Genomic DNA, 19,684 nt, shown 5'->3' with positions numbered 1-19,684 from the left:
GTGTCCTGATACTTTCATCTGCATTGTGGGCTGGGAACACAGCAGAGATTTTTTAATATAGTTACTAAGGAAAAACTCATTAAGAGTCTTCCAAAAAACAATCATCAAGTGAACTCTTGGAATTTTCCCTAACAGTGATCACCATCTGGGCATCTGAGCTTTCCCTGTCTTCCCAAGTCTCCGTGATAATCCAATACATCTAGAAACCATCATTCATAGACTTGCCCATTAGCACACTGGGTAGAACCTCATCCTGTATCAGATCTCTAACTGCAAACCTCACACTTCCTATCAAACCTGGCTACTGGAGAAGCTTCTCAGAAGATTTAGAAATCCATCTGAGTTCTGTGGAGCACTCAAGTAATAAAACACAGATGACTGAGCAGATGAGTTTATGAGGACTCAAGTCTTTTTAGTCAAGAATTACTAACTCACCTTTATGAAAAGCAAACTATGTTATCTAAAGCCATACTTCATTACAATGAACTCAAAGAAACAGTTTAATTATTTAAGAAGCTATTATTTAGTGAAAATCTGATTTTAAAATGCCAAGTTAAAATTTCAGGGCATGTCTCAGAATTTCCCATTGTTCTAGGGAGCAAATCATTTAAAAATAGATAGAGCAAATGTGCTTTTCTTTTCTACCATTCTGCAAAATTAAGCTTACCTCCAGTAAGGATTCCTTGTTCTTAGCATTCATTTTATCATTGGAGTCCTTGCTTTCTTTTTTCCCTTTGTTATCCAAGTAGAAATTCTAGATAAAATGTTAAAAGATCAGTTCAGCAAGTGTTCATTCTTAGGCTAGACACTGCAAGGAAGTCAAAGTCGTTTTGGAGAGAGAAGATGTAGGTACACGTAAATAAACAGGGAACCTTGGTGTATTTGGCTGACCATTAGTCAACTTGCAGGAGTGACTAGTGCATCACCATGGTAAAAGTTAAACCTTCTCTCCTTCCCTCTTATAGTGCACAATCAATGAGGAAATGAGACAGAAAACACTAGCAAAGGATGTGACATCAGGGCCCTGCCAATTAGAGATTCTAATTTCTCAAAAGAAGCTTGAAATCTGGATTTCTGTAAATGTTGCTGACTGCTTTTATTATTTTTTTAAAATTGGTGGGTCCATCACAATGGAGGGCTACTTGGAAACCACTAAGGGGAGAGGGAGGGCAAAGGACAGTTCTGAAGGAAGCAGCCTAAACAAAGGCAGGGGAGAACACGATCAAAAGTATTCACAAATGGGTGCCTGGGCTCTGAGCATGGTTTGTGTTGATGCATGCGTCAAATCTTGTTAATACTGAATATCAATGAGCTAGTGTTTGAGTTTCTAAAATATCATCAGCAATCAAGGACTAATTTGTACCTAATCAGTACAGCTGAGGTACCCACACACAGAGCGAATGTTATATGTGACCACTATCACAATTTAAGTATTGAGGACTTTTATGTGAAAGCAGAGAATTTTATAAAATAATACATGAAAAAATGTACTCGGAGTCAAAATTAAACCTCAGGAGCGCAGTAACTAAATTAGGGACCCTTCTGAATCTAGATACAAATGTTTACTTACACCATAGAAGTGTTTCTCTAAATGTGACCCCCAGATCACCTTAATATCTAATAAAATGTATGTTCCTGGGCTCCCAACCTACTGGCCTGGACTCTCCAGGGAAAATCCACCTGCATTTCAATGTCCTTCCTGGATTATTTTTATGTACACTGTAGTCTAAGAACCAAGTGTACAGGACAGAAAGTTAGGAAGCGAACTACAGGCAAATCAGATCTACAGAATTAGCATAAACCCAGAAATGCAATGAGTAAAAAGAGTGATTTCCTGACTTAAATACGGGAAATAGGTCAAGTGTAATTCCTTTGAGAATTCTTTTTTTTTTTTTTTTTTTGTAGTGCTGGGGATTGAACCCAGGGCCTTGTGCATGCGAGGTAAGCACGCTACCAACTGAGCATATCCCCAGCCCGCTTTGAGAATTCTTACTGAAAAGAAGTTTTCTTTTAATGTATTTTTTTTCTAGATCTTTTTACTATTACTTATTGTTCCAAAAAGACAGTATGTTGTGAATTCCTGTGATTATAATGTAGGAATCATGAAATTATTTTAATTTTACATGATTAGCTTGAGCATTATAACTAATCATACTAAATAACATATATTACCTGGTGGAACTCTATGCTAAGGCTTTATGGGTATGCTTTTCATTTCATTTTTACAAGAACTTTGGAACATAGGTACTATTGCTAATGCTGCTTTACAAATAAGGAAACTGAGGATTATGTGATTTACTTAAGGCTAACTAGTTCCAGAGCTTTGCGTTCTTCATAATTTTTTTCAGCATTAAAATGCTATATATGGGAGGCTGGGGTTGTGGCTCAGTGGTGGAGCGCTTGCCTAGTGTGTGTGAGGCACTGGGTTTGATTCTCAGCATCACATATAAATAAATAAAATAAAGGTCCATTGACAATTAAAAAATATTTAAAAAAATGCTATATGTGGTAGGAGACATCTCAGCACAACAATGTGAATGCACTAAATACCATGGAAGGGTACACTTAAAAAGGGTTAAAATTAAAACTCTAGGGAGGAGGAAAGGTTGATAATGGGTAGGAATTAGAGGTTGATAATGGGCACTAAGTTACAATTAGGTAGAAATAAGAAGTTCTGATGTGTCATTGCACAGTAGGATGATTATAGATAATAAGAACGTACTGGACATTTCAAAAAGCTAAAAGAAAGCATTTTGAATGTTTTAACCTTAAATAAATGATGACTGAAGACATATCCTTGTTTGAACCTTACACAATGTGTACACATAGCAGACATGGGTATTACATGGTACCATATGTAGGTGCATGATTTTTATGTTTCTATGTATCAGCTAAAATTTCATGAATTAAAATTCCATTGCATATATAGAACACATTTTCTTTATTCATTTGTTTGTTGATGGGCTCCTGGGCTGGTTCCTTAAATTGGCTATTGTGAATTGTGCTGCTATAAATATTGTTATGAATATATCATTTATTTTAGTTCTTTTGGATAAATACTAAGGAGTGGGATTGTTGGGTCATATGGTGGTTCCATTCCTAGTCTTCTGAAGAAACTCCGTACTGCTTTCCAGAGCGGTTGTTCTAATTTGCAGTCCCCCAACAATGTACAAGTAAGTGCATCTTTACCCCCACATCTTTGTCAGCATTCATTGTTTTCTTGATGATCGCCATTCTGACTGGAGTAAGATGAAAGTGTAGCTTGATTTGCATTTCCCTGATTTCTGAGGATGTTGAACAGTTTTCATATATTTTGTTTGCCATTTGTATTTATTTTGAGAAATGCCTCTTTAGTTCATTTGCCATATCTTAGCCATAAAGAAGAATGAAATTATGCCATTGGCTGGTAAATGGATGGAACTGGAGAACATGATGCTAAGTGAAATAAGCCAGATTCAGAAAATCAAGGGTCAAATGTTTTCTCTTATATGTGGAAGCTAGAGAGGGAAGGAAAAAAAAGGAAATTAAAAAAGGAGAGGGCTCTCACAAAAATAGAAGAGAGACCGATCCAGTAGAGGCAGAAGATTGAGAGGCATGGGGGAGGGGAGGGTACAGGGAAGTACTGGAGAATGAAATCTATCAAATTATGTTATGTCCATATACAATATACCATAATGAATCCTGCTTACTTATATCATTATAATGCACTTATTGAAATAATAATAGTATGATAATAATAATAATAATAGAAAGGAGATCAGTAGGGTAGAGTAAGAGCATCAGGGGAGAGAGGAGGAGAGTGAAAGGGAGGGTACTAGGGAATAAGATTGATCAAATTATGTTATGTGTGTGTATGAATGTGCCATTATGAACCCCACTACTATGTCTAATTGTAATGCACCAATAAGAGTACAAAAAGTGATATGGAGATTGATTGTGGCGATGGTTGCACAGAGGTGTTTAAATATTAGGTGTCAATGAACAACCAGCCTGGCGAGAGTGATGGGATTAACACCATCCACCAGAATGAGGATCAGAGCATTGCTCCCAATTCTTTTCTTTCCTGTGTCAGAATACACCCACGCCTTTCATCCTGTAGAGTGGGTGGAGCTTATTTCCCTGGCTCTCTTAGGTTGCACTTGGCTGTGGGACTGCTTTGGCCAACAGAATGTGGGTGGAAGAGTCAAATCATCAGTTTGGGGTGGAGGACTTATTTGTCTGTTCTCTTGCTATTGGAGAGAAGAATGTGTCACAGACGTGTGCTGCGCAGCACAACAAGAGACGGGCAAAATTACCTGAATCTGACTCTCACTCTGGAGCCAAGGACAGGGGACCCGTGTACCCAGGAGGAAGTAAATGTCAGCTGCTTTAAGGCACTGGGATTCTGAGGTTGTCTTTGTGCACTGCCTAATTCACATACCCACCCTGTCTGGGGAGAGGACAGGGTACCCAAGACCTGGGTAGACTTTTCCTGAATACAGTAGCCCATCACCAGAACCAGTCCTCAGTCCTTAGATTTCTCTTTTGGTTTCAGGTGATGAGGTTCAGGACACAGTGCCCCCCAGTATAGCACCTAGGCATCTAGAAAACAGCAGAAAGAAGAGAAGAGAGATCTTTTCTATCCTTCTCCCCTGAAGCAGGCCATAAAAGAATTCTCTGACCTTATTCTAAAGTAGATGAGAGATCCTAAAGACCCTCATAAGGAGCTGCCCTCTCTAACCCCAGAGAAAAAGAGGGTTCTTCATTCTGAAGTCACAGGACACACACACACACACACACACCTGAACAAACAGGCTTTGCTAAATCCCCCAGTTTATTACAATAAGATCTTCTTTGTCCTATTATCATACTTCTGCTTGACAGTCCATAAAATTACTCGGTTTTCTGCGTGCCTTTGAGTTTTTATTCCAAAGCCTCCCTGTCACACAAAACTTAAATAACTTTGGGTGCTCTTCCCTTTTTAATTTGTCTTTTGTTATAGGGGCCTCACCCATAAACCCAGTGACAGCTGAGGAAAGAAATCTGTTCTCCCCTACACTAGCAATGTCACTAATCTTTGCACAATGATTTTCCAGAAGTTAATTTTACTAAGATAGTAATGTTCTCCTGCCTCAATCCACTTTCTCCCAGAGGGAAAACACCACTTGGTCAAGAGGACCCTGTAGAGGAGAAAAAATAATACCTTCTCATCACCTATGAAGGGGTCATGGAGGATGCCCCTATAGTAAGACAGTTTAACAAGGGAAAAGCTTAACAAATTTAATTAACAAAGTTTTACATAACAGGGGAGTCTTCAGAGATGAAAAGCCAAAGATGCAGAGAGAACTGTATCATTATGCTAAGTCCTATGAAAGAAGTAGCCAGTGGTGGAGAAACAAGACTGGACAGAATACACCCACGCCTTTCATCCTGTAGAGTGGGTGGAGCTTACTTCCATGTCTCTCTTAGGTTGCACTTAAGAGAGATCTCATGGTGTGATCTAATGGTAAAAAACTAGTGTGGCAAGGGTGCTCAGCAAGGCCTGTTTGTTCAGATTCCTTTTCTGTGCCTCTGTATGACATTCCTTCCCCCAGGACATGGGGCAGGACACCTGTCACATGAGGACCTTCAAGCACAGAAGGGAAGAAATCAGAGAGTAATCTTTCTAGACTTTGTTTTGTGCTGGGGGGAATAAGTGGCTTCTATGACCTGCTTTGGGAGACAAATGGGGAATGGAGGAAAGAGGGAAGAAGACCAGAGAGTACTTCCTGCTTCTAAGGCCCTTCAAATGTCCTTTTTGCTCAAATTACTCAGCATGCCAAAGTGCCATATTTTGGGATATCATGTTCTGAGCTCCAACACCTCTGTCTTGACCTCATGCTTTAAAGGATCTCTGTTTTAAAGAGTCTCTCCCCATCATCATCCAGTCAGGAGGCCAAAGGGACATGGTCACTTGACGCAATGACCCCCTCTATTGTGCAGTACATGCTCCATGAACCGAGGGCCTTGGCTTCTTGCTCACATGGTTCTGAGTCCCTTCCCTGAATCCTTCCTCCTGAGGGTTAAGTTGTTACTCATGGGGACATCCTAGGACAGAGGGGACGGCCAACAGGCAACTCTTTGCCTGGAAGGATGAGGTATTTGGAGCTTGTTGTTTGGGCTGGAGTGTCCATATGTGCTATGGTTTGGCTGTGGGTGTCCTCCAACAGCTCATGTGTGAGACAATGCAAGGAGGTTTGGAGGAGAAATGTTAGGGTTATGATAGCCTTAACCTAATCATTGAATTAATCTCTGATAGGATTCACTGGTAACTGGAGGCAGGTGGGGTGTGGCTGGAGGAAGTGGTTCACTAGGGGTGTGTCTTTGGGGTATATATTTGTATCTGGCAAGTGAAGACCTCTCTCTCTCTGTTTTCTGATCATCATGTGACCTGCTTCTCTCCACCACACTCTCTTGCCACGATGTCTTGCCTTACCTTGAGCCCCGAGGAATGGAGCCAGGCATTAGGGACTGAGATCTCTGAAACTGTGAGCCCCTAAAAATAAACCTTTCCCCCTCTACAGTTGTTCTTGTTGGGTCTTTCAGTCACAGCAGCGAAAAAGCTGGATAAAACAACACATGTGTCCACAAGGCCCCACGGAGCAGGATGGGTGATTCTTACACAGAGAACTATGCTACCATGTTGCCACATGGAACCCAAAGGAATTCATACTTCCAGGGGAGAATGAGGTATGGGGTGCAGAACACATTTTATTTAACTGCTTATTAACTTGTTTTATAAGTTCATATGTAGAGATGCGTTATTTGAACCTTTAGTTGTACCAGACCCTGTAAATGCTGGGGTATGACTTGCTTCGGGGCATGTCCTATGGGATTCCCTGCTGGCTTTCCCCCTATCCGTTTATTCTGTCTTCCCCTAGTCATCAGGCCTAACTGAAATGCAAAATAGAAACAGAGATTTTCTAGGTGTTCTCTGTTTGAGAAGGTATTAGTGTTCCAGGATACCTGGAGCCCTAGGAAGCTTTATCAACTAAACAGTGGCCAGAATTGTCAATGAACAAAACGCCTCCCCTTCCTCTTCCTGGGTCTCATTGCCCACCAGCCCATAGTTTCTTTCACTGGGTTCCCACCCTGATGACTGTGTCCTGGTGCTGAGGATAGTGCCCATCACCCATCCTCAGTCCATGGTATCCCTGCTGCACTGTGCTACTGCTTGCTCAGGAACCCAGCCTGAGCAGAATGTCCCTATATCACTGTACTAATTTTGTCCCCTGCTGGGGCCTCACTTCATCTACAGTCTCCTGTGCTGGCTTTATTCTAGCACAAAGCAGACACTCATGATGAAGTGTTTGTAGATGATTCTTGAACAAAGGCTGGCATCCTGGGGGAAACCCCGAGATGAAGGGATCTAAGTCCTTACTCCTTAATTTATCTTGATCAGCTTCAGGCAGCCCAAGGTTAGCCTCAGATTCGTGCTTCTTTGACATCCTGCCTGAAACTTCAGAGATGGTACAGCACTGTGCTCCAGAACAAAGTCTGGGTCAGCCCCGTTGTGAAAACCCCTATCCAGCGCTCACTGTTGACATCTTCCTGGGTGGTTACTAACATCCCCAGCCTCCTTCCATTCCTTCCTTCACCACATTATTCTTTACATGGAAGCAGACAACAATAATAATTCTTATCATTATTACTGTTAGATCATGTCCGTTAATTCTCATGATATATGCTTTAAAAATAAATTATCTGTATTTTTTAAACAAGAACATAAAGCCCTGGTGAAGCCGATAACTTGTTCAAGGGCTCAGAGTTGGTAAAGTGAAAGAGCCAGGATTTCAAACCCAACCCGTCTGACTTTAGGACCCAGCTCAGCAGCTCCACAACACTGCTTTCCAGCAAGAGGCAGTTTCTTAAAAGGCAAATGTGAACAGAAAACTTCCCCTTTTGTGAAGCTATGACTTGAAACCCTGGGAACAGGTCCTCCACATTAGGCTCTGTGCACATCTGTTTTCAGAATGTTCTTCATATCACCCTCACTGGGCCTTTTCTACTCCTTGAACTTGAACTTGACTCTGGTCCTTGATAATCCTGGTCTCTGATTCAGAATTCTCCCCCTCCTGCCTTGCACACTGGTCTTAACTCCCTTGGCAAACATAAAAGACTTCAGTTCCTCAGGGAGTTCATCCCTCACCCCCAAGACTGAGAGGGACCCTGCCCTGGTTCTTGGAGTTATCTGGTTAGCCCCTGCTACAATATATACTTTTATAAAATTGAGTGATGTTTGGCCTGAAGCTGCCTCTGTATGTATGTGCCTGTAGGCAGGCATACCTATAGATATTTTTCAGTTTTTGTTGGTACTGGGAGTTGAACCCAGGGGTGATCTACCATTGAGCTGCATCCTCAGGCCTTTCTGTTTTATTTTGAGATGGGCTTTCACTAAATTGCTGAGGGTCTCGGATTAGCCTACCTCCTGCCTCAGCCTCTTGAGTGTCTGGGATTACAGGTGTGACTATGCCCTGCCTCTGTACATATTTTAAGTCTGGACTAAAAGTTCCTTGGTCCATAGTGAACTTGATGTGTAAACAGACTGTAACCTGTTCTTGTAACAAGCAGCTGAGTCTCAGTCAATCACACATGACCAACCATTTAAACCATGTTTGACTAAGACAGACATGAGCTGTAACCAAAGGAGCTGTCCCTAACCCTCACTTCTCTTTCTGTATGTCACTTCCTTTCTTCTAGCTATAAATACCACCCATGCATGTGATGATGAAGTGTGTGTGTGGGGGGCACAAAAGGCAGTCAATATAGATAATAAATAATTGGGTCCTATGGGAAGATGGGGGCTGGTAGGAGAGACAAGGAAATCAAACGCTGAACTCTCCTAAAGCACTCCTGCCTCCTCTACCTGGTTACCAAGGTTACCTGGCGACAGGGAACTGTTTCTCTCAAAAAGTTGTTAGTGAAGCACTTCCCCCATTGGACAGAATGGGAAAGGCACTTCTGGCCACTAGTCACATATTTATGCAGGATGGGGAGAGGAGACCCTGAGAACAAAGAAAATGTAAAATGTATAAAAGGGACAGGACATCCCCACTTCTTTGAATATCCAGCTCTGGGGCTGGTCTCTGCAGGAAGTCTGTCCTTGCTTTCTATTCTTGCCTTGGCATTTCAAGAGTGTGTTCCACCTTCACTTCCAGGAAAATGAAACTGGGGGAGGGGGATACTCCAAACCACTTTTGGTCCAGACTGATAGAATTATCTTCTAATTTGTTCACCCTGATCACACACACAGTTTCTTGTAGAAGACTTGACTTGTATAGACTTTAATGTATTTTTATATTTCTTCTCCAACCAATTGTAATTAACCCCTCAACAAGAAATAATTTGTAGATTACCAGCATCTTACACACTTTTTGTTTTGCATTATTTTGTTTCTTTGGCATTTATTTATGTATGTCATTATTTATATTGTAGCCATGAGAATCCAAACCAGGATATCACACATTCCAAGGGAAGGCTCTACCACTGAGTTCCATCCCCAGCCTTTGGAGCTTAGCATTACAAGGGAGAGAAGACTCGGTGTTCTCCATCAATGCTAAGCCCAGGAAAGACAGCCTGAGGTGCACAGAATTTATCTTGCTTAAAGATCAGCAAAACTAGAGTTGTTGACATCATGTCTTAATAATTCAATGGCTATCACTTGCTGAATGCCTTCACTGGTTGAAAGGAAGTTACAACAGTACCTGACTTCATGGAACTTACCAACTGTTGAAGATGATACAATTACTTCACCATAGGTGCAATATCTCTGTGAAGCAGAGGACAGTTAACTGTGGGGGAACCTAAGTCCTGGGGGCTTGAAAGAGTTTTCTCCCTGGAGTACAATGTGAAGCCTCTTTAAGGACACACCAGCATCAATTTCTATGTCTTCAACCTTCATGTGTACTTTTTTCTAAAATAGATCTGCCTGGGAATGGATGGCTCCTTTCACAATTGCTTTCTCACCTCTTAGAAAGGAAAGGCACAGCTCAAACTCACAAGAACTTTACTGCCCTGGGGAATGGAGCTCAAAGGCCCTAAAAAAGGGGGGGGTAGTTTGAGATACTGGTATGAAAAAGAGGAAGACTCATAACAAATCCTTTTGGAAGTCACATGATATCTAGCTCTTTGCTTCCAACACAATGGAAAGTACCTAATTATCTTGCCAGATGATGGATGAAAAGAACCATCATTGATCCTTCTGTGACCTTGAGCAGATAACTTGGAAGGAGTTCAAAGAATGGAATGGCATTCTTCTATTCCCATCTACTTATTAATGTGAACAAAGTTTCTCAATACTTTCATCTATCTTAATACTTAACATCTATAAAAATGAAAAATAGAATACCAATATCACTTGTGTTCCCCAGAATATAATTAATATGGAACATTCATTCCTAGATTCTATAATTAGTCAGAGGGAAAATGACTCCATTTATTTATATAATTAGAGAGGTTTGTCCCATTTTTTTTTACTTATTATGCTTAACTAATGTCAAAAACTTTAAATGTTTTTATGTTGTTTTAATCAACTGTGTTTTTCTTAACACAAGTGGCTTATGGTGAGCAAAAATTAAAGCTTATTTATCAATTTGTAAACAGTTTGTAAAAGGGAAGTATAAGAGGAATCAAGAAAAGACTTTCAAGCATATAAATGGATTACAATATGATAAATATTTGTGGAACCAATAGAATGGGAACAGTTCAAGGGGTGGGGGAAGGAGGAACAATATAAAATGTCCCCAAAGTTAAAGAACCTTATTACATGATACCAAGAGTGAACCCCAGTGTTAATTATGGGCTTTGGGTTGTAGTGATGGTGATCTGTCAACATAGGCTCATCTAGTATAAAAATCTGCCATTCTGGTGGAGGGTATTTATAGTAGAGGAGGCTGAGCTGTGTGGGATCTGAGGTAAAGGGAACTCTCTATACTCTTGGCTGCATTTTACTTTGAACTGACTACTCTAAAAAAATAAAAGCTTATTCATGTGCTTTATTTAAAAGATGTTGATGGACCTTTATTTTATTCATTTGTTTATATGTGGTGCTGAGGATTGAATCCAATGCCTCACACTTGCTAGGCAAGTGCTCTACCACTAAGCCACAACCCTAGCTCTCATACATTTTTTTTTTTTTTGAGAGAGAGAGAGAGAGAGAGAGAGAGAGAGAGAGAGAGAGAATTTTGTTTAATATATTTTTTTTTTTTAGTTTTTCAGCGGGCACAACATCTTTGTATATGGTGCTGAGGATCGAACCTGGGCCGCACGCATGCCAGGTGAGCGCGCTACCGCTTGAGCCACATCCCCAGCCACTCTCATACATTTCTTAAATGGATGCTATTAGAAATAAAACTGCCATGGGAATACTTTTGTAAGCACTGGATACTTTTTTAAACTGCCAGAATTGGATTGGATACTTTTTAAAACTGGCAAAATTTGCAATATGCTGCACACTGCATTCTTTGCATCTGCTTAAACTTCTGATGAAAAATTAGAAGTCAACAGGCAAATATCTGAGTGGTACAGGTTTTTACAAACTTTTTTAATAGGTTATGCAAACACAGAAGTTTGAACTCCATTCATAGATGGAGCCACTGTGTGAGGCTGGTCATAAATGGCTGGGTGGGAATAGAGGAGAGAAGAGAGGAAGGGGGGTCTACAGGGAGGGAAAGCAATGACTTAGCTGTGGACAGGGACAGAGTGTGATAGAGATAGGGGCCCAAGGGAAGGCTGAGTTCAAGATACTAATCACTGCCTCAGGGTCCCAGACCCTGGGAAGGCTGGCCCTACCTTCTGTCTTTGGCTCCATGATACACCTCTGTATGTTTTCAGTTTCATTTTGGAAAAATTCTAAATAGAGCAGTATCTGTTCTGATCAAATCATCTCCATGACAGCTTATAGCATGGAGCTTGCAGCATCTGTGCACCCAGACTAATTCCTGTTCTTCTACAGGATAGGGCATAGCAGCAATCATCAGGAAAACTAATTAGGACTTATTCTGTTTTTATTCATTTTGATGAGAACTCCCCTACTGTCCTCTAGGAGCAGTGCCCCCAGTTAACCCAAGGACCTCCCACTAGGTCCTGCCTCTCAAAAGTTCTCCCTTCTAACATCATTACACTGAAGACCAAGCTTCCAACACCTGGACCCTTGGGGTGGGGGCAGTGGGGACAAGCCATATCCATCAACAGGACCATGACTCTATGTGGTGAATATATTTTTTCTTAGGATTCAGGCTGGGGAGTTAGTTGATTGCCCACTTCCTTGATTTACTCCTTTACTGATCTGATACCTTCCCCAACCTCCTGAGTAGTACCAACTAATGCAGTAATTGGAAAACTGCACTTCTCATCATAGACCATTTCTGAGGATCTGCTCTGTTCATAGAATTTTGTGCACTGGGACTTCATCTGAAAAATATGCCATGCTGTAATTCTATCCCACGTGGCCTCCATCTTAAACCTAGAAGTTTTGTGTCAAACATTTTTGCACATCTGTTTCTCCAGCTAGATTATCAATTTCTCAAAGGTAAAGATTACCTTAATCTACATATTCTCCATAAGTAGTACAAGGTTATACATGTAACATGTTCCATAAGTCAAACAAATATCTGTTGGAATACATTTCATTAAAGTCTCTTCATACAGGTCAACACGGGGAAGATGTTCAATATGTTGGCAACTTCTGTGGAGACTACTAAATAAGTCACTCAGAATCTGTCTTTTCCTTTTATGATTCTGGTTAGATCCAATTCTTCATGTACCATTTCTTACTAGCTCTTCAAATATGTTCTAGGAGGTGCCACGATTTGGAGCAGTTGAGTAGAAAGATCAAGCCTGAATCCTCACTGACGTGGCCCTGACCTGGGAGGAGAAGCTCCCTGTAACGCTCCTCCAATCCCAGGATTCATCATTTCATACCAATGTTGGCAATTACATCTAAAAAAGAATTACCAGCCTAAATGAAATACAGGTTTATTTGGACTTTTCAGCTACCAGCTTGAGACAAAGCTTGAAGGCAAAAATCTAAGGCACTTCAATGAAAGAATTTTCTGGTTGTATTTGTATTAAAATCTTCCTCTGGAAATACACTTCTCTAGGGCTTTTTACTCTCACCATAAATTTACCATAAAAAAGACATATGTTAAAAATCATCAAAGGGGGGCTGGGGATGTGGCTCAAGTGGTGGCGCGCTCGCCTGGCATGCGTGCAGCCAGGGTTCGATCCTCAGCACCACATACAAACAAAGATGTTGTGTCTGCAGAAAACTTAAATAAATATTTTTAAAAAAATCATCAAAGGGTCTCAACACAGAACTTATACAAGGGGCTTTTAGGTATTTCAAAATCACAAAGCCTCCCTTTTTAAGGGCTGTGACATCAGTACGGGAACCAGCATAATGTGCTTCTCTTATTCTGGGGGTCAGCATGCTGAAGCCACTACCTATGCAGGGCACTGATCAGAAGACAAATTCAGCCAAATACTGAAAAAACCTGACTATTTTAAGAATGCCTATAATTCAGTGTTGGTCTTTAAATCGGATTGCATATTAAAATAATCTAGTTACTTAATCTATACCATTATCCAAAAAAAATCATTAGGAGGACTTCTGTTTCCTTCTATGATAGAATAGCTTACAGTAGACCAAAACTCCACACACAAACAACAACAACAACAACAACAACAACAAAAACATCTAGACAAGCTGGATTTAAAAAAAGTCAGTGTTGAGGCTGGGTTTATGGCTCAGTGGTAGAGCACTTGTGTAGCATGTGTGAGGCCTTGGGTTGGATCCTCAGCACCACATAAAGATAAATAAATAAAATAAAGGTATTGGGTCCATCTACAACTAAATCAGCATGAAGGCTTTGGAGAGCTATTGAGGCAATTAGAGACTCACAGAGTCAAGATCCAAGACAGAGAGGAACCACAAAGAGATATCTAGACCTTCTAAGAGCCATGTTTCCTCTCAGGGTATTTGTTGATACTTAACCCCAGGTGAGAGGCTGACAAAGGACCTGAAGAGACCCTTCACAAAAGTGGGATATTCAAATAGATAATTAACATTTTAAAAGGTACTCGAATCATGGGCATTGAGAAAATTCATCTTAAAAACCAAGATGCTACTACACATCCTCAGCAAGGTTAAAGTTAAGAGAGAGAGAAAAAAAGGCAATACCAAGCGCTGCCAAGTATCTGGAACAACAAGAATTTTCATACAATGTTAAAGGGAGAGCAAATCATAGGATATATGAAAAACTGCTCAGAGTATCTGCTAAAGTTAAAAAAGTATAACTTATGATCCAGAAATTCCCTACCTACCTATCTATCTGCAAGATAAATGTCCACATGCATTCAATAAAAGACACGCACAAGATATTCTCACTGGCATTACTTGTTTAAGCCCCAAATGAGAAACAAGTCAAACACTCACCAACAACACAATTAATAAATATAAACTGATATAGTCACACAATGGAATGAAAACACAATAATGAAAAAGAGCTACTGTTACAAGCAACAACATAAATGAAAGTTGAGTGGGTAAAAGCTAAACACAAAAGAGGACTGTGTGATTCCATTTCATATAAATGTCAAAAAGAGGGGAAAACCAAGATAATAAAGATCGGAATAGTGGTTGCCTTGGTAATGGGGAATAAAGACTGGGAAGGGCCATGCGGAGCTCCACTAATGTTCTGTGTCTCGATGTGGGTGGTAGTTACCCAGGTATGTTCACTTCGTACGATTTCATAGAGTTACGATTATGATAGATGCAATAATTCACTTGACACTTCGGCAGACGGCAGACATCCACTAATACTAATTCTCCCCTTCCTCTGCTTATCTATACAATAACCATGCTGCACAACTTCTGGGTGCCATTTTTATGGACTCTATTTAAAGGTGCTTTGTGGAAGAGTTATCCAAAATGGTAGTCATGAATTTAACTCCACAAATTTTGCTGTATGTGCAGTTATTCATACAAACACCACATTTCTCTGCATCTCTTGTAGCTCAATGTTACCATGTAGCTATCTTTGGGTTGATGGAATGTTAAGCAGAAGTTTGGTTGTGCATTTCCCTGATTCTCTCCTTTCTTCCTATGGACTAGAAAAATGGGAAGTGGAAAAGATGCATTGGGCCCAGAGATGGGAGTCACATATCAGAAGAGCCATTCGACCCACCTATGTCTGGACCAGAATGTGACTGAGAAATGAGCTTCTAGTTTGATTGAGCCACTGTTTAGGGGGTCTCTATATCACCGCAGCTTAGATGGTACTCTCATTAATACAGGCAATAAAAGTCTGGTATTGAAGGTCATTATAGGCTGAAAACTTGATACTTTTAGTGTCTGATATTTGTCACAAACAATAGTACTTAATGCTTTGTTGTCATTTGACCATCATATCATCTCAAGAAGACCCCAGAAAAGAGCACAATAGAGATTTTTCCCATGAGGGAGCCGCACTGGAGTCTCTTAATTCTGCCCCTAATGACAGGACTTCTTTATTTTACCTGTAAAAAGGAAAGTGTCTGGATGAATGACCCTAGGCATCTCTTCCATCTCTAACATTCTTAGACTTTCCTAAAACATGTAATGACTTTCATGCCATGATAGTTGCTCAAGGACACAGTGGGAAAAGGTTTAGACTTCTCAACAACATACCTGCACACATGACCTGAAGGGAGCATTTTTAAGTATGGAGAATAATGTTTTTTTACTTGTATAGGTTGTTTGTAGGAGGAAATCACAACAAATTGTACATTTCCTAGGTATTCTCTTTAGTAATCCCAGCATCAATGAACAACATATATGAACAACAAAGATATGAGGATTTTCTTTTCTTGGTACTGGGGATTGAACTCAGGGGCACTTAACTACTGAGCCACATCCCCCAGCCCTTCTTAATGTTTTATTTAGAGACAGGGTCTCACTGACTTGTTTAGGCCCTCACTAACTTGCTGAGGCTGGCTTTGAACTTGTGATCCTTCTGCTTCAGCCTCCCAAGCTGCTGGGAGATTACAGGCGTGTGTACCACCTTGCCTGGCAGGATCTTTAAATATAAGACATTAGTAGCCAAAAGTGCCATCAAGATATAGTGGAGCCCAATAGAAATGCTGACAGAAGGGGAGGGTTAGACAACCACAGATAGGTATGTTTTGGATTCTGAATGAAAAACAAGTAGATTTTGTTTTCTTTTCTAAATCCTTCAAAGGGCTCTTGGTTTATATAGCCAAAGATTGAGTTTGTATTTTTAAAATATATTTGTGATATTTTGCAAGATAATACTGTGGTCTATACACAGGTAGAACAAAACCTGTGTTTTTTCATGCTTTACATGGTTTAACAATATACAGGCCATCTTACCTGGGGATTTTTAAATACAGCATATTTTTCTTCTTTCTCCAAAAATAGCACTTTATTTTCTGTGTCTCTTGTCCAGTCTGATAAGACTTCAACAACATTTTCGTGGTCTTCAAACAACCTCTCTGATGAAATAAGAAAACAGCATTCTTTCAGACCTAAGATATTAGGGTTTTCAACTGAGAAACAAGCTATTATTGAATCGAATCCAGTGCTTCATAGTTTTCATCAAGGTTTCTACAATTCTTAATTCTTTTATGATGTCACACTGTTACAATCCTATTATGTTTATCTTTCAGTGGCATGTTTTCAATTTATCTTCCATTAAGAAAAACCCATTACAGGTGACAGTACCTACAATACAGTGACAATGTTCAGCTTTAATGCTTTTTATGATAGCCTATTTTTTTTTTTTTTTTTTTTTTACTTTAAATAGCCCTAAGAGAAGGCAAACATTCTCTTTTGGAAAGGATAATAGGGCAAAGATTATTCAAGACTTTGAGTGTAATTGTGAGATTTACAATGTGTAGCCTAAAGCACTAGCTCCCTGAAACTATAAAAACAATGTATATGAATACCTGAAGCAAACTCAAAACATAAAGGAAGGCTTTCATTTCTCTTCTGGACTCATAGAATTGAAGAAAACTTCAAAGGACTGTTTAAGTATAGACTATTTCTTGCAAAGAAGAAAAGATTTCATCCAAACTTCTAAAACAGGTAATTTTGGGTTCCACCCAGTTCTGCTGGAAGGTAATGGTAGGACAGTGCTATTAAGAACAAGAAGTAAGGCAGGCTCCATGGCACATGCCTGTAATGCCCGTGACTCCATAGGCTTAGGCAGGATGATTGCAAGTTCAAGGCCAACCTTAGCAACTCAGCAAGTCCCTAAGAAACTTAGTGAGACCCAGTCTGGAATTTAAAAAAAAATTAAAATGGGTTGGAGATGTGGTTAAGTGGTTAAGCACCCTGGGTTCAATCTCCGGTACAAAAATAAAAATGAGAAATAACAGAAAATTTCTTAAATTACTTTTTTAAAAAGAAACATCATCAGTTTCTATCATTGTCCTTTCCTCTCTGGAGCTAAACTTCTTCCATTAGACCAAGTGTCAGATATTAGGCAAGCAGGGAGGGAGGAAGAGGGAAATGAGAACAGATGTGAGGTCTGCAGTTACCAAGGCAGCCACCTCCGCAGGGGCACCAGCTGACAGATACCTAGGCTCTCCCACAAGCTGCTGGGCTTACTAGGCGTGCAGCAAGAGGAATCACCCTGCCACATTCTTTCCCTTATGGACCTGAGAGAAAGATGGCAATGATAATGCTTATACCCCTCAAGGTCCAGACACCTGCTACAATCTAAGTCTTTGTGCCACAAAGAAATGAAGAGGCAAGTTCTAATCTCACATAACGGCTGTGACATATGCGATGTCTTCAAGCCTTGAACCAAACATTTAAGGAACCAGAGCCCATAAAGCAAACCCACAAGGCTTTTGGAGCGCAGCCCGTTGCCAGGGAGGGACTTACCAATTTGTAATTCTGGGTATATTTCATAAAGACACCAATCCACATTGCAGTCACAATGAGTTTTTTCAAAAAGATTGTCCAGAACATCTCGGGCCAACTGTCGCTCATCCACCATCAGTGACTTTGTGCTGTTATCATTCATGTGCACCTTGACCACTAACTGAGGAGAAAGCCACAGAGCAGCCAGTAAAGTTCAGCAAATGGAGAAGTCCACAAAGATCAAGTTTTCTGCATTGCTATTTTTTCTGCCACCTTAAGAACATGTCCTGTGAACTCGATGGTTATGATCTCACCTGCCAGCCACGTGTATGCTAGGAACACACAGTTGGAACAACCAACTCACAAAAACAGAAAACAGACAATACACAAAGCCCTTGACCCACCTTCAGAGACCCTGCATTCTGGTGGGGGAGGGGAGGACAAATAGACAGAACTAAGCGCTGACTTCATGCTTTCCCAGCATCCTTCCGGTCCCTCCCCAAATCCGACAGCATTTCTTTCTTGAAAGCCACCTCTGCAATGTTTTGATGAATTTGCTTAGCTGGAGATGGGTTTTGTTTCATGCAACTGCAGAGTCCAAAGATTCCTCATGGCAAGGCCAAGTTTGTTACAGGAGATCAGTGATCATCGGTAGATGAGGGCAAAAGAATGCAGACTGAAAAAACAAGCTGTTCTGGAGGCATGCAGGCAAATGATCTAATTTTCTTTTTATTTCATTAAAAAAAGTCTATTGAATGAATTTTGCAACCAAATAGGTAGCAACCAAATCTGGATATTTGGTGGGGGCAGAATTTACTCATCTTTAATTAGGACATAAAATATCACTGGCAAGGTGTCAAAATAGTTGAAACTTCTGATTTCCATGAGAGGCTATGGTTTGGGTGTCATGGAACAGAATTCATGAAGGAATGCAGCTAGGATTTGGATTTTCTTTGATACTGTAGCATATATATTCGTAGTGTGTTTGCTGTGTGCTGGTCCTGCTTACTTCCCAGTGAGACCATTATTAATACAACAGTTACTAATATGGCATTATATAAAAATGTGGATGTGTAACCGATGTGATTCTGCAATCTGTATACGGGGTAAAAATGGGAGTGCATAACCCACTTGAATCTAATGTATGAAATATGATATGTCAAGAGCTTTGTAATGTTTTGAACAACCAATAAAAAAAATAATAATACTTAAAAAAAAACCTGTGATTTGACGGACTGGAAAGGAGAGACAAGCCACAAAAATGTGCAACATTGCTTCTTCTTCAAAAGTTTGGGTTAGGTTCTGAGCAGCTTCTTGTCCCACTCCCACCTAATCTGACCTTAACAACATTCTAGTTTACAGAATAAGCAGTTCCTATAGATTCCTATACATAGTTACTGACAGCAACCAAGGGATGTAGGAATGAAACACCCACACATATGCTGGTGTTTTCCTTCGTTTTTATAGAGAGGAAAAAAAATACAAAACCACATAATTTCATAGTGAAAGAGAATTCTTTTGGCAAAAATTGCAAACTAGATTTAATTCACGTGTACTTATGAATATCCACAACTATGGAATTTAAGAAATATAAAAACCAAGAGGAAGCTGGTGACTTTTTTTTAAATACCTTTATTTTATTTTTATGTGGTGCTGAGGATCAAACCCAGTGCCTCACACATGTTAGGCAAGCACTCTACCAACTGAGCTACAGCCCCAACCCCAGGCTGGTGACTTTTAATGGGAAGAAAGTATATTTATTATTCTTCACAGCTTCCATCATATTTTCAAGCTGAAGAG

The 19,684-nt window shown here is 40.2% G+C and overlaps 1 protein-coding gene across 1 annotated transcript in view; it reads right to left on the bottom strand.

Moving 5' to 3' along the window:
• Positions 1 to 19,684, bottom strand: part of Apbb1ip (amyloid beta precursor protein binding family B member 1 interacting protein) — a 102,001-nt gene that overhangs the window by 28,159 nt on the left and 54,158 nt on the right. The window contains exons 6-8 of the mRNA XM_026408562.2: positions 17,906 to 18,065; positions 16,388 to 16,509; positions 668 to 754 (exon numbers count right to left, since the gene is read on the bottom strand). Coding sequence (XP_026264347.2) covers positions 668 to 754; positions 16,388 to 16,509; positions 17,906 to 18,065 — 369 coding nt within the window. The remainder of the gene's footprint in view (positions 1 to 667; positions 755 to 16,387; positions 16,510 to 17,905; positions 18,066 to 19,684) is intronic.

This window comes from Urocitellus parryii, chromosome 9, assembly GCF_045843805.1.
Source record: "Urocitellus parryii isolate mUroPar1 chromosome 9, mUroPar1.hap1, whole genome shotgun sequence".
In the NCBI taxonomy this organism is placed as follows: domain Eukaryota; kingdom Metazoa; phylum Chordata; class Mammalia; order Rodentia; family Sciuridae; genus Urocitellus; species Urocitellus parryii.
Note: the sequence above shows the minus strand (reverse complement) of the source record. Positions and strands in the feature narration are given on the sequence as shown.